Source organism: Littorina saxatilis, linkage group LG9, assembly GCF_037325665.1.
Source record: "Littorina saxatilis isolate snail1 linkage group LG9, US_GU_Lsax_2.0, whole genome shotgun sequence".
In the NCBI taxonomy this organism is placed as follows: domain Eukaryota; kingdom Metazoa; phylum Mollusca; class Gastropoda; order Littorinimorpha; family Littorinidae; genus Littorina; species Littorina saxatilis.
The window spans coordinates 42607262-42623940 of NC_090253.1; the positions used below are offsets into that span (position 1 = coordinate 42607262).

At 43.6% G+C, this 16679-nt stretch overlaps 1 protein-coding gene across 1 annotated transcript in view; it reads right to left on the reverse strand.

Moving 5' to 3' along the window:
- The window catches only part of LOC138976164 (mucin-22-like), a 43175-nt gene that overhangs the window by 1317 nt on the left and 25179 nt on the right, over nt 1–16679 (reverse strand). Inside the window, exons 7-14 of the mRNA XM_070349004.1 lie at nt 12053–12215; nt 9378–9517; nt 8583–8655; nt 5775–5884; nt 5299–5386; nt 3737–4068; nt 3221–3392; nt 2038–2294 (exon numbers count right to left, since the gene is read on the reverse strand). Of these exons, the coding sequence (XP_070205105.1) occupies nt 2038–2294; nt 3221–3392; nt 3737–4068; nt 5299–5386; nt 5775–5884; nt 8583–8655; nt 9378–9517; nt 12053–12215 (1335 nt within the window). The remainder of the gene's footprint in view (nt 1–2037; nt 2295–3220; nt 3393–3736; nt 4069–5298; nt 5387–5774; nt 5885–8582; nt 8656–9377; nt 9518–12052; nt 12216–16679) is intronic.

Here is a 16679-nt window from a genome sequence, read left to right on the forward strand (position 1 = left end):
ATTTAAGATGAGTTGAATGAGTAATTTCCACAGCACTGACTCAAGACTCAAAGACTCAAAAATATTACTGTCCTTATAAAAACAAGGCAAATTGCCTTGCAATGTCGGGCGGTTACACGGCACTATAAAAATACATCACACATAAGTTTACATGTGAGAGCCAACACAAACCAAGTCATCTCATCTTATGTTATGTTATGTATTCTTGTCTTATCTGATCTGATTTAAATGCTTGTGCAATGAGTTGATCTTAGTGGTGTATTTATGTTCGATTAAGATTTTGGATCGTGTCTTTGTGTTGTAAGGAATGGGATGTGGTGCAAAGGAGAACAAGTCGCGTAGGGCGAAATTACTACATTTAGTCAAGCTGTGGAACTCACAGAATGAAACTGAACGTAGTCCGCCGCTAGTGCAAAAGGCAGTGAAAGTGACGAGCCTGTTTGGCGCAGTAGCGATTGCGCTGTGCTTCATAGCACGCTTTACTGTACCTCTCTTCGTTAACTTTCTGAGCGTGTTTTTAATCCAAACATATCATATCTATATGTTTTTGGAATCAGGAACCGACAAGGAATAAGATGAAATAGTTTTTGAATCGATTTCGGAAATTTAATTTTGATCATAATTTTTATATTTTTAATTTTCAGAGCTTGTTTTTAATCCAAATATAACATATCTAAATGTTTTTGGAATCAGAAATAGACGAAGAACAAGATGAAATTGTTTTTGGATCGTTTAATAAAAAAATAATTTTAATTACAAGTTTCCGATTTTTAATGACCAAACTCACTCATTAGTTTTTAAGCCACCCAGCTGAAATGCAATACCAAACCCCGGCCTTCGTCGAAGATTGCTTTGCCAAAATTTCAATCAATTTAATTGAAAAATGAGGGTGTGACAGTGCCGCCTCAACTTTTACAAAAAGCCGGATATGACGTCATCAAAGGTATTTATCGAAAAATTGAAAAAATGTCCGGGGATATCATACCCAGGAACTCTCATGTCAAATTTCATAAAGATCGGCCCAGTAGTTTAGTCTGAATCGCTCTACACACAACACACAGACAGACACACATACACCACGACCCTCGTCTCGATTCCCCCCTCTATGTTAAAACATTTAGTCAAAACTTGACTAAATGTAAAAACCCATGTTTATGTAAAATGAAAATGGACGTTTAAAGTTATCTTATCTGATCTGATCTGATCTGATCTGATCTGATCCTTACCATACCGTGACTTACCTTAGTTTAACCTTACCTTACCGCATCTCATCTCATCTCATATCATCTCATGCCTTACCCAACCTTTCCTTATTTCATCTTACCTTACCTTCCGTAGCGTATCGCATCGCATCGCATCTCCACCGTACCTTATTTCACCACATCGCATCGCATCTCATCTCATCTCATCCCATCTCATCTCATCTGACCGTACCTTACTGTGACAGGGAGACTACTGCGTCATCCTTATCACAGCAGACTCTGCAGAGTTGTCTGGGGGCTATTTATAGCTTTTTTTCCTTTATTTGGTGTTTAACGTCGTTTTCAAACACGAAGGTTATATCGCGACGGGATTTATAGCTTGCTGGCTAGACACCTGTGAGTTCTAGAGCTTTCTTTGTGATAGGGTCTGACTGCTGCGGTCTTCTTGTATATGTTCTTAGTATCCTTCGCGTAACCATGACAGGTTCTAAAAAATGAGCTCTAAAATACTCAATCCTGTTTGAATGGCATTTGATTCCAAAAGTGGTTCGTGTGTTTCGGCACTCGGTTACATATCCTTACGGCAGGGGCGGATCCAGGGTTTTTTTCCGGACCTCCCCCCCCCCCCCCCCCCCCTAGCCTAAAAAAGATTTTTAAAAAATGAAAATAAAGAAAAACTGATGCTCAGATTGCAACAGATTGCTCCATTTTTCTTGATTTTCATCAACAGTTTCATTAAAAGAAGTTTGGAACCCCCCCCCCCCCCCCTTGAAAAGAATGTGATCCGCCCCTGCCTTACCTTATCTGATCTGATCGTATCCTTTCAAAGACTCACCATCCATGCAAGTGGAGTTCGTCCTACTCCTCCACCCGCCAACAGTTTGGTTCTTGCCCACCTTTTCCGCAGTGCCCTGTCGCAGGATGTCCATGTCAGTTGCAGCCTCACGCACTGCACGTGCGCACCATGACACAGTTTCTCGCGTCATAGCTTGACCTAGTTCTGCCGGGAGGGCCGTTTGACAGAGCCGCTGCTGGTTCGAATCTTTGCATTCGGGCAGAGCGTTGAGGCAGTCTGTGAAAGATATCAATTTGCTGCAAGACAAAAAGAGAACGATTTGGTGATAAGACGGTGAATAAAAAGCCTACAACTGTTGACAATTTATTGTTTTCCGTGCAAATATATATGCCTGGTCTCACAAAAAGAGAACATTTAGTGTTTAGATAATGAGTAGAAAGCCTAAAACTGTTGACAATCGTTTTTCGTGCAGATTTAAATGCCTGGTTCAGACCACAGGAGATTGTATCTGCAGTGCCAGTCGATCGTAGTACATCCTAGTAGCATTGCTGTAATACTGTACATGTACTTCGATCGACAGGTACTTTGACAAAAGTTCCTGTGGTTGAGATTGTACGGATTTCTGAGCTGACTTTCTCAAAGTTTCATCGCCTCCAGTTACTATAGGTGGTTGTGTACAATACCGGAACACCACAGTGGGACATGGAAACCAAAAATGACACCCCCCCCCTCCCCGCAACAAAAAAACCCAAACCACACACACGCAGTAAACACACACTTTAAAAGGCATTTGACTGAACTGGCTTTTGGACAACTGCACGCAGTGTTGCGGGTAGCTGTGCAATTATACGTAGTTGGTTAAACTTCGATGAAAAGAGCATCAAATGGATTATCAGTTGAATATGATGTGGGTTACATGCTTTCCACCTTGCCATCGCCACCCACCAACAGCGTAGTTGAAAACATGATGGTACCTGAGCCAGTGGACGCATTGTTCACTAACGGCAAAATCAAATGAAATATGCGCGAACAAAAATTTCGCAAAGATATGTATAAATAACTGTCATGATCATGACATTCTAACTGGGTTTTTTTTCTCCACTTCCTCACTTGTCTCTATACCTTTAAGGAGCATTACATCAGAATCTCCCAAGTTGTGTTCTTATACAACCAAATCCCCCGGGGAGAGAGGGCAGAGGATTCACTTCAAAGTTTCACTCACATGCAGATATCAAGGTTTGAACGAAGTAGTTCATCCGTGTCCTTGGTGACGTCATCCGTGTCATTGGTGACGTCATTCATGGCCGTAATGACGTCAGATAGGTTGCGGTTGACAATAGTGCTAAAGTCTACCTCACACCTGGAGAAAATGATGCTGCGAAGTTTTTCGTAATCTGTCAAACACACAGTAAATGTTTTCATCTACTGGATCATGGTTCAGGCATTATGAATGCTCCTGGCTCGGCGAGATCGTTCGCTGATCTTACTAAAACAGAGAGCTAGGTTAATAAATAGAGCATACTACATGGTTCGCTGTGTCATACTAGATTTACAAGATTTGATTTTAATTTTAATTTTTTAAATGTTTTATTTAAAGAATATTGAAATGCTGGCAAAGTATCACATGTACTTCCAAATTCTTAAATTTGAAGTAGTAAACACGGTTTTGGAACACTACATGTAGTTTTGAAGCAAGAGGAAATCAGTTCACGCAATAACTCAACACAACCGGTCTTACCAACGGTACTGGTTATAAACGTTGTAGTAGTGCCTGGAGACGAAGTTGTGGTCGCTGTTGTTGATGTTGTAGTCGTTGTAGGGGGTGTTGTCGTTGTAGTTGTTGTAGTGGTAGGGGTTGTGGTGGTGGTAGAGGTTGTGGTGGTGGTAGGAGTTGTGGTGGTGGTAGAGGTTGTGGTGGTGGTAGGGGTTGTGGTGGAGGTGGTGGTGGTGCAGATGGTGCGTGACTCTTCATAGCCAGCGAGAACGACAGCCATGGCACGAGATATGTTTCGACAGGACAACGAGTAGATGCCTCCGTCCACCAGACACTGCTCCACTGACCATGTTTCGCTGCGGACACAGGTCAAACAATTGAAGAGATACTTCTTCTTCTTCTTTGTTCATGGGCTGAAACTCCCACGTTCACTCATGTTTTTGCACGAGTGGATTTGTACGTGTATGACCGTTTTTACCCCGCCATTCGGGCAACATACGCCGATTTCGGGGGAAGCATGCTGGGTATTTTCGTGTTTCTATTACCCACCAAAATCTGACATGGATTACAGGGTCTTTTCCGTGCGCACTTGGTCACGAAGGGGGATAAGGCACTAGCAGGTCTGCACATACATCGACCTGGGAGATCGGAAAAAGCTCCACCCTTAACCCATCAGGCGTCCGCGGCCGGGATTTGAACTCACGACCTTCCGATTAGGAGGCCGATGTCTTATCCACTACGCCACTGCGCCCGTCGAAGAGATACGACATCGATAAAAACAACACCACCAAGACGTCTCTATTTGACCATGCTGCGGACACAGGTCACACAATTAAACCCCTTATCGATAAAAACAAACAAACAAAAAACAAAAAAAAACACAACACCAATACGTCTCTAAATTGGACCATGTCTCGTTGCGGACACATGTCAAACAATTAAAGAGATACGATATCGATTAAAAACCACAACACCAACACCAATACGTCTCTATTGGACCATGTCTCGCTGCGGACACCAGTCAAAGAATTACAGAGATACGATATCGAGAAAAACAACCACACCAATACGTCTCTATTGGACCATGTCTCGCTGCGGACACCGGTCAAAGAATTAAAGAGATACGATATCGAGAAAAACAACCACACCAAGACATCTCTATTTGATCATGTCTCGCTGCGGACACAGGTCAAAGAATTAAAGAGATACGATATCGATAAAAACAACCACGCCAAGTTAGACGTCTCTATTTGACCTTGTCTCGCTGCGGACACAGATCGAACAATTGAAGAGGTACGATATCGATAAAAACAACCACACCAAGACGTCTCTATTTGACCATGCCTCGCTGCGGACACATGTCAAACAATTAAAGAGATACGATATCGATTAACAACAACAACAACAACAACAACAACAACAACAACAACAATCAAGATATTTCTTTTTGACACTCTCTTTCGAAGTGAAATTTCTGACGTCAGAAGCCAAACAATGTTCGAATGGTAAGTGATTAATACCTGAAGGTAAGACGTTGGCATAATCGTCAGAAATGGGCCTAATACACATTGACCTTAGTGACTTACTTGCAGCCTAGGTCAGACTGGACCCAGTAAATCCTTGCACATCTCTCCATGATCTCCAATGCCTTGATCAGGTCTGGACAGGGCGCTTCTGAAAAGTCAAAAGTGTTGACTAATTAGTTGCATTTGTATATCGACGTTGGAATGTATATACGTTATGACTCCCTAGAAAGCGCGTTTCAGTTTTATTATCAGGTTCAGCATTTCTGCTGCCAGAAAGCCGGCGCAGATTCGGACTGACAGACAGACAGACAGAACCACGGACAGACAGACAGACAGACAGACAGACAGACAGGGACGCACGCACGCACACACGCACGCACGCAAGCACGCACGCAAGCACACACACACACACACACACACATACGCACGCACACACGCACTCACACACACACACACACACACACACACACACACAGGCACACACAGGCACACACACACACACACACACACACACACACACACCGTCACACACAGACCTGTCTCACAGATGTCCAGATGTTCCACAGACACTCTACGTCTGATCATCACGTGCAACATGTCTGCCGCCAGGGGACAGGGCACACAGGCAATGGCCGTCTTGCGGGACCTGCAAATATGTTGACACAGAAATAAACACAATACTTCTATACATACACTGACGACGATAGCTTGAAACAAGCATCTGTATCTATATATATATCAAACCTGGTTACCTTTTGTTCTAATTCTACATACGTTTTAACAAATCTGAGGAAAAAAGTCTCTGCTGACTTTTAATTGTTTCTTTTAATACGTTTGATATTTTATTTTTAAAGGCACAGTACGCCTCCCGTAAACCATCACAGATACTGTCAGGCTTTTACACTCAGTACAAACACCCTTTCATTTAAACACTCACCGCTTGAGAACACCCTATGTGCCCTACGTAAAGAGCGAGCAATTTTCAAAGAATTAATGTTGCGGATTGTCTGATCAGACAATCGGACGGTGCGTTTTGGCGCTAGACCTAACTTTTAAAATCTATATAATAAATTGACAGCTTGTTACACAACATTCTCAAATCATAAAGAATTCTTTTTTCATCAAGACAAGATCAGTACAATTCGAAGTTTTGAAAAATTGAAAAAAGAAAAGCCCGGAAGCAGGGTCACGCAAGGTTGTGGTTCTCGTAGCAGACGACGGTTATGCCTATCGCCAGTTCCTCTGAACAGTCAAAAGCCATCGCTAGAGTTCGTGTGAATCGCAGCCGTTTGTTGCGTTTAGATTCAGAGGTACATAATAACGTGCTATTGCAGATAAGCTTACAGCGAGTCGCATTGAAATCACAAACTGACGACTACATTGTGAAAAAAGGAAACTGGATCACACGGGTTCACAATGGCTCAGGGGTAAGATAAACCACGCAAAAATAAATTCTTTGAAAATTGCTCGCTCTTTACGGAGGGCACCTAGGATGTTCTCAAGCGGTGAGTGTTTAAATGAAAGGGTGTTTGTACTGTGTGTAAAAGCCTGACAGTATCTGCGATGGTTTATGGGAGGCTTACTGTGCCTTTAACGTAAGTAGTTCGTTTCTTCTTCGATTGCGTTCAAGGGGTGCAGCCCGGAAAAAATCTCCACCCTTAACTCTCCCGGCACTGCTTGGATTCGAACCCCAAACCTTCCACAATGAAGGCCAACGTCTTAACCCCTCGGCCATTGTGTCCGTCAAGAAGTTCGTTTGAAAACAGTGGGTGTGCATTTTGGGTGTAAAACTGAACTTCTTCCGTAGTAATCCTGTTTCCGGAATCAAGAACAGATACGTGCCCTCTACGCACCTCAGCTGTGATATTGTTAAATCTAGATTCACTTTTAAGCACATTTTAACATCTATTAATTCCATGCGCCTATGAACCCGCGCGTCTGCTTGTGACGTAATGTGACACGAATGGAGTGAGAGAGGGGGAGAGGGAGAGAGGGAGATAGATTGGTTTTGATATTATTATTCTAATCTTAATTATCAAGCGTTGACTATTTGCGCCTCGATATTTCATTTATGTTCTTACGTTTTATGTTGTATATTGTAGCCTAATGCTGTGATACACCACACCTGAGTTTCTCGTCTTGAGATAATAAAGTGTTCTATGTCTATATGTCTGTTTACAGAACATCTATCAGGCGTCACTGAGCACCCTGTTGATATTTTGTCAGTTCTGCAAGTGAACCTATAAATGGGACGAAAACAAACCTGATGCAAAAAAGAGCCCAAGAAATATTGCTTTTGGAAAAGTCGATAAACCGATAGCACGATTTTTTTTAAAGCACTTTTGACAGTTTTTAAAACATGAACGGATACAAAAGTAATGCCGTGGAACCCCCCCTTTTAAAACCTTCAAAAATATATGTAAATCAGGTTCTAAAGGACCGGCACGGTTGGCCTAGTGGTAAGGCGTCCGCCCCGTGATCGGGAGGTCGTGGGTTCGAACCCCGGCCGGGTCATACCTAAGATTTTAAAATTGGCAATCTAGTGGCTGCTCCGCCTGGCGTCTGGCATTATGGGGTTAGTGCTAGGACTGGTTGGTCCGGTGTCAGAATAATGTGACTGGGTGAGACATGAAGCCTGTGCTGCGACTTCTGTCTTGTGTGTGGCGCACGTTAAATGTCAAAGCAGCACCGCCCTGATATGGCCCTTCGTGGTCGGCTGGGTGTTAAGCAAAAAAAAACAAAACAAAAAAACCAAGAAATTCCTCCGAGGTAGGAAAAACACCCCCGTCCTTACCATTCTCACTGCCACCAACTGAGAAAGTTATTTCCCTTTGACCATTAATATGTCCCTCTATAAGTCCTTGTAGAATCTTAATGCACCAATAACTCCCTAACCGTGTGTTTGACTGGTCCCAATTTTTGTAAGGACCGTCTCAGGAATGTATAGAACCTGTTCACCAAGTTTGGTGACGATCGGTCCGTTCATTCTTGAGATCTATATGCGAACACAAACAAACAAACAAACACATCGACCGAATCCTATACACACCCCTATACCGGGGGTGTAAAAAGGTCCTAGAGGGTAGGGAGCCTTAAGATGGGGGTACATTTACACAGGCTATCAAGAGTACATCTGAGAAAGGAGGGTCTTAATATATATAACAAAGGAGGAGTCTTAAATTTGGGGGTCTTAAAAGGGGGGTTCCACTGTATGCAACCATAGATATCCCTTGACAGATCTATGATGCAACCCCTCAACGCCCTACCCCCTACCCCCAGTGGGATACAGTGCAAATGTAGGAGTATCATGATAATGATGATCACGACGTCGTCAGCAGTTTTACCTGCAGAGTAGCGACATGGGTTCCGCTTGTAATCCTTTGACACACTGGAAGGCTTGCTTGTACCCCGGACACGCTGGAAATTACAACAATAGTAGTCATGAAAATCTCACGCGAAGTGCATCAGATTTCATGAACATCTCATCATAAGAGCATCATATCAGATTTGATTGATTCTGTGAAAACGTGTATCGGATTTCATGACATTCTGACTCTTAGTGTATCAGATGATATAAAAATCTGACTTTAAGTTTAAAAATGTGTATCTAAGTCAAGTTACTAAGTATATCAGATATGAAAATCCGACTCGGATTGTTCTCCTGGGGTCAATCGGTCATTCTTCCCTTGCGAATGTCAAAGACTCGACTCAGTCTCTGAATACTTCAGTCTCTGATTTTGTTCTTGTTTTCAGCGATTGTGTTTACCGTGAACTAGCAATTCTGATCAAACCGCACCCACTATATTTACTTTGTCTTTCAGCTAGACTACCGGTCAAAGTGTCAGTCCATATTTTATTTATTGATTGATTGACTGGTTTATTGGTTGATTGATGGATTGAATAATTGACTCATTGGATGAACGATTGATTGATTGATTGATTAGATGATTGATTGACTGAATAATTGATTGATTGGTTGATTGACTCATTGCATGATTGATGGATTGAATAATTGACTCATTGGATGAATGATTGATTGATTGATTAGATGATTGATTGAATGAATAATTGATTGATTGGTTGATTGACTCATTGTATGATTGATTGAATGATTGATTTGCCACTAGCCCCGTACATACTGTGCTGACAGAGAGTGTGAGCGCTGTACACTGCGTCGTCCCACATCCTTTTGACCATGTCATACGCCATGACACCCTCCTGACATCCTTCTGTGTTGTCATGGAAACAACGTGTTACGTCATCCACCTCGCCCTGTGCTCTGCAAAGGAAAGTAACAGTAATCATGGGCATTGCATCATTCCGTATCTGTATCTGCGTCTGAGACTACGCGTGCATTAATTTCCAAATAACAAATCGTGTAAAGCGATATCAAAACATTCAGTCTATCTGTCAAAACTGGACTAAAAATCTTCCCCGAGACTGATATAAATTATGAGTCATGGCTGACAAAACCCCGCGTCATTCCGAAATGAACGTTTTGATTTTGTTCGCCATCGTGCCTACTTCTATTATGTTTTAGCTGGGATTTGCTAATATAAGTTATATGCTTGAGTAGTTCTATCATAATTCAAACAAAACATATCTGTTTAACTAAACCAAAGAATGTTTGAGGAAAATATCAATTGATCAAATGTTTACAAACCGGATATCACATCATCAAAGACATTGTTAAAAAAAAAAGAGAAAAACGTCTCGGCCCGGATACAGTTCACTAGTAAAGTTTCATGAAGATCTGTCTAGAGGTTTTCTGAGCACACACACACACAGACACACACACACACACAGACAGACACACACACACACACAGACACAGACAGACACAGACAGACAGACAGACAGACAGACAGACAGACACACACAGACACACACAGACACACACACACACAGACAGACACACAGACAGAGACTGACACAGACAGACAGACAGACATATAGACAGACAGATAGACACACTTAAACACACAGACAGACAAACACAGACAGACAGACAGACACACTTAAACACACACAGACAGAGACTGACACAGACAGACAGACAGACAGACACACACACACACACACACACATACACACACATACACAGACAGACAGACAGACAGACACAGACATACACACACACACACACACACACGCGCGCGCGCGCACACACGCACACACACACACACACATACGCGCGCACACGCACACACACACACGCACACACACACACACACGCGCGCGCACACACACACACACACACACACACACACACACAGACACACACACACACACAGGCCATCACCACCACCATCATCGTCTCGATTTTCCCAATCTACCTACCGTCAAAACTTGACCAAAAATGAAAACGAAAAGAGAAGTGCAAAAACAGTGGTGGTGGCTGGAAGGATTGGGGGTGGCGGTGAGAGTCCGGGTGGGGGAGGGGGGATGGGGAGGGGTGGGTGGGAGGTGGGTGTGTGGTGTTGAGGGGTAGCAGAAGGAAGTTGAGAGGGTTAAGCTGTCAGACGGAAGCGGTCACAGACAATGCTGGTGAGCAGACAGAAGCATGAAGCCAATGAAGCTCCTTCTGTCTGACGCACAAGCACAGACACCGATGCAGATAAAGACTGACAGATAGAAGGATGGCCTATTTGGGCACAGACTAATCGAAACAATGACTGGCAGACTAGGAGACAGGCTGTGTGATTGATTACCAGAGAGAGGGAGAGAGATGATGATGGAACTTTATTTTTCAAGGATAGAGGTTTAAGGCGACGCCTTTTCTTACAACCGGTCCTTACTTCTAATACAAATGTCTAATAAATGATAAACAAGTAAAGCAACATGACAATAAACAAATTAAACGAACGACCCAGCAAACAATCGACAAGTGAGCACAACATGACAAAGTAAGCAACATACAAATCAAAAGCGAAACATGCAACATGTTAATTGAGGTTACACATGTAAAGTGATCGACGGTAAAATTCACACAATACCAACGTTTACACTAATGCTTACAATGATTATAATTATGGTGTAAATGATGATGATGAAGATGATGAAGATGATGATGATGATGATGATGATGATGATGATGATGATTTGATGATGATAATGATGATGATGATGTTGATGATGATGATGGAAAATCGCAACATAAATTCCACATTATACATGTAATAAAGAACATATTTTTGTAATTCATAAAGCTTTGCCAATAGCTGACAGCTACTTGCACATGTTAAGACTAGATATAGCCATCTAGGTAGACATATAATGATTATGCAGAGCTTGTTTAAAACTCTTTAGTGTGGTTAATGATCTTATTACAGACGGAATGGAGTTCCACACCAGAGTTCCAGACAGAAAGAGAGAGAGAGAGAGAGAGAGAGAGAGAGAGAGAGAGAGAGAGAGAGAGACAGAGAGAGACAGAGACAGAGAGACAGAGACAAAGAGAGAGACAGAGACAGAGAGAGAAACAGAGAGCGACAGAGACAGAGACAAAGACAGAAACAGAGACAGAAATAAGCACACATAAATACATAAAAACACATGGACACACAAAAACACAGACACACACCCACCGTCACACAGACACACAGACAGACACACACACACACATACCCACACCCCCCCCCACACACACACACCTGCCCCCTCCCCCCCCCCACACACACACAAACACGCCCCCGACACACACCTGCCCCCTCCCCCCCACACACCCGCCCCCTCCCCCCCCCCCCCACACAGAAAAGACATCAAACGACCTTCAACAAACTTTCCATGGCACAACGACATAATTGATGTTACTCACAGACAAGCAGCCACCAGGGCGTGACCACCACCAACGTCAGAAGCAGCAGCATCCACCTGGACCTGTCGCATGGCCACACACACACGTGCTGCTGGGACGTTGCACGCAGGGCCTGCTGGGGAGGCCACGCTCGTTGTCGTCCGGTCATCAAATCCGGCCGTTTCTGATCAAATAACCAAAGGGAAGTAAGCGCTCTGAATGCATACGAAATGTGTAGTAATAATGGAGTAAGCGAAAGTTATACGGAACCAATCTCCCGGCACCTGAGGGAATAACAAGCATTGAAATGAACAAGCGACCTTCATCCTGACTTTCATTTCAGGAAGCGAAAGCGAGAGAGAGAGAGAGAGAGAGAGAGAGAGAGAGAGAGAGAGAGAGAGAGAGAGAGAGAGAGAGAACTCTCAGAACTCAGAACTCAGAAATTTTATTGTAAACCACACTGTTGTGTTTGTACAAGGGGGGAGTAGAGTTTCCATTCAATGTATACTCTCTCACAAACAAGTAAGAACAAGTGCATAATACAGTGCTAAGGGTTGGAACATAGCGATCGAAAATCATTTACACACATTCATTTTAGCCTAGCAGTTGCTGTCGATGCCTGAATGCATAAAATGTATACCGGGAGAGTGCCCACAACCTACTTTTGTTTTGTGTTAGTAGTATCTGCATTGACGAGTTTTCTAGTTGACCGATTTCAAAGACATTTCCTAGGTAAGTTTCTCTTATATCAGAGTATACTGGACACTTAAAAAGAAAGTGGTGCTCGTTTTCGTGAGGGTATCTGCAAAGTGGGCAAACATGGGAACCGTTTGCAGAATATCTCTGTTTGTTGCACATCAGGGGTGAAACCCCAAGTCTGAGTTTTGTGAACACTTTTTGGATATATGGATTGTCTATTTGGTCAAGGTACTTTTCTCTTCCAAAGTCAGGTTTAAACAATTTGTATGTGTCATACCTCTCACTGTCTTCTAGCTTACTATGCCAGTTCTGGGTAAAGCAGTCTTTTAGGCGTTGTTGAAAAGCCTTGATAAAGTGTTTTTCGTTGCCGACATAGCCGTACGTCCACACATGTCCAAACCCATTTTCACATAGGAGGTTTCTGACCCTAGCGGACCAATTGTCTGTCCCTCTGTCTGCCATGTTCCTCATCATCACATGGGCCATTTTTACATATCTTGTGTTGGGGAGGCGATTTAGCCGCAACCAATATTTAACGCATCTGGTAGCAGCGAGGACTGATAGGGGAAATCTACCGAGTTCTCCGTATACCATGCAGTTGGGACTTTGGGGGGAAACACCTATTATCCGTTTGCATGCGAACATGTGTACCTTTTCAATGTTAGAGCAATCAAAACAACCCCACATTTCTGAACCGTATAGCAATATGGGGGTAATCTGTGTATCAAAGAGTGTGAAAAAAAGGTTTAGATCATAACATCCAATATTCCACAAAACTCTAAAAATGTCGATAACACCACGCTTAGCTCGTACAATAGAGTCTTCAAAGCATCGTTGGATGGAAACTTTGGTGGTCAAGGTTAAGCCGAGATATTTATACGAGTTGGTAACGTACATGTTGTCGTGACCAAATGTCCAGGCTTCGTTTTTCCCCAAGTATCCACCGTTGCGAAATACCAACACTTTTGTTTTTTCTTTGTTTACCTTTAAACCTAATCTGTTGGCAACTTCATGCAATATATTTAACTGGTTTTGTAGTCCCACCGGTGTCACTGAAAGCAATGCTATGTCGTCAGCAAACATCATGATAAATAGTTCAATTTCACCCGGAAGAAGTTGAATTCCATGCCTCCCTTTTAGAATCATTTCAGACGCAAGTTCGTTAATCAAAAAAGAGAACAGGACTGGGCTTGCCAAGCATCATTGTTTAAGACCTTGCATACACTCAAAAAAGGCCGTGTAGTCAGAGTTACACCGAACACAAGATAATACGTTTGAGTACATTGCTCTGAGTGTTTGAAGCATTTTTCCCCCAATGCCGATCTTGAGCAGTACATTCCATAGTACATCTCTTTTGACAGTGTCGAACGCCTTTTGGAAGTCCACAAAGGCCACATACAGTTTCTTGTGTTGTTTAAGTTGCTTGCTTACAGCTGCATATAACGTGAAAATATGGTCCACTGTCGTATACCCTTTTCTGAATCCAGCTTGGGACTCAGACATGACATTGTTCATTTCAGCCCACTTAGTCAATCTATTGTTAATGATGGCAGTATACAGTTTACTGACACAGCTTAGCAGCGACACGCCCCTGTAATTGTCAGGGTTCTCATCGTTGCCTTTTTTTAAGATTGGGTGAATAATGGCTTTGGCCCACTCAGCTGGGTATGTTCCTGTGTGGAACAGTTTGTTAAAAAGCTCTACCAGGTAAGTAGTAACATCATCACCTGCGATGCGAAGCAACTCGTTTGGGATTTCATCTATACCTGTTGCTTTGCCTTTTTTCAGCCCTCTAATGGCTTCTCTTACCTCTCCTTCAGATATATCTTTATTTAGCTCGTCCATGTCGAGGTCCGGGACCTCTTCCGCGGATAACTCGGTTTGCTGAACTGGAGTCGCTCCAGCAGCTAAATTATTAAACACGCCGTTAAAATGGTTAAACCAGTCATCTTTACTAATGCTAGGCGAGCTTCTTCCCTTTCTCTTGAATTTTCTAATTTCCCTCCAAAAGCTTTGGGGGTCATGAATGCTGGCAAGTAAAAGTGACACTTTGTTCTGTTTAAATGTAATCTTTTTATTTTTCAGCAGCTGGTTGTACTTCTTCCTTTCATCTAAATATACCGTTTTACACCGCTCTGCTTCTTTTTCACATTCTTTAAAACTGATTGTATCTGTTCTCTTCTCCATGTCAAGAGCTGTCTTGTTTTTCTTGTACCTTCGAAGAGCTTTTCGTGTCAACTTTTTTTGCTGTTGACATTCAAAGTCAAACCATTTGTTTTTCTCACCGACCGAAACAGAACCATTCTTAACAGTAATTTCCATTGGCTTAGTTACCTCCTTAAGGGCACGGTTGAACAACTTTACTGATCCATCAATATCCCCACTTATCATCTGCCCCGCCTCTTCGAGTTTACCAGCGAATGATTCCGAGTCAATAAGCTCTCTTACCTCATGTTCTTTATGTGTATCCCATGACATCTTAACTCGTACCCCTTTCTTTGTTTCGTTTTCTGTTTGCCCTGTGTTCTTGTTAGTGGGGCCTGTAAGTGTTAAGCATAGCGGCATATGGGGGGATTCAATTCTCTCTTCGACGGTCAAGCCCAGGCAGAGGGATGATAACTCTTCTGAGATGATAAAGTAGTCGTTTACACTATTTCCATGTCTGGATATGTATGTAAAATGCTTAGACGAAGAGGGCGTGCAAAAACCATTCAGCAGACACAGACCAAAACTAGAACATAACGACAAGAGTTCCCAGCCAAACGTGTTAATTGTCCGATCCTCTGACAATCGAGAAGGGCTATACAGAACTTGATGGTTGCACGGGTCGTCTAGCTGATTTTCTGAGTCAGCAATAGCTTGCAAGGACCCAATCATAGGATGATGTAAACTTCTCCGTACCTTTCTAACATGTCTAACATACATAGTTCAGTTTGTTCAATGTGACATTTGGCCTGGGAGGTATCATAGTACGGTGAAGTTTGGGGAGGGATATACGCAGCTAGGTATATAACATCTTTGTCCAGATTCCACAGTGTCTTCGATATTTTGAGACAGACCATGTGATCGTACGTTACCTCAATCGCATCAAACAATTTAGCTATTTCCTTTTTTACCAGTATAATGACCCCACCTGACCTACGGCCTTTGTCAGTCAGTTTGACAGCCGAGCTCGAAAATACTACAAAGTCGCAGAACGTGTTACTCAAAATGAACGATTTATCCAGGAACGTTTCAACTAGGCAAACGACGTTAAAGTTGTGTATATAACTCACGAAATCGGGGTCTGCTATTTTCGTTGCGAGTCCATCGATGTTCCAACTCAAGAAACGAATGATACCCTTTGCACTATCTCTCGGTACGTTGTTTGGCCTATCGTTGCCGCACCGTCACATGCTGCTGTTGTCTCTCTGCTTGTCGGCGCTGCGGCCCTGACGCCGGTGAGTGCCGGGGTCAGGATCACCCTGCGTCCCAGGAGCAGGCGCTCTGTTGCCGCCGCCAAGCATGATGTCGATACGACCTTGGCGCTGCGTCTTGGTGCCGTGGTTTGGTCCACGGGGAGTTCCAGAGGTGGAGCCCGTCTGTAGCCTGCTGCGCGTCATCACGCCTGGAGGTTCGGCTGTGGCCGTGTTTCCATCACCGCCGCCGTCTAGCCGTGCCCTCGGTACGCCACCCAGATCCCCGCCGCGCCCGCCACTGTCGTGAGGGTGACTGCTGGTCGTCGGAGAGCTTCTACCCCGCCCCCTGCCCGCAAGGGTGTCCCTATGGTCAGCGTCACGCCAAAGGGGAGTAAAGCCATCTGCGCTGGAGGTGGAGGGGCTGGCAACAGGGGACTGGGGCGGCCGATGGGGCAGCGCTGGGAAGTCGTGGGACGAGAGGACGTGTTGGGGCGAGTCCCGTGCCGGGTCCCGCTGGCTGTCGTAGGGTGGGTCGCCGTCTGCACGCTGCA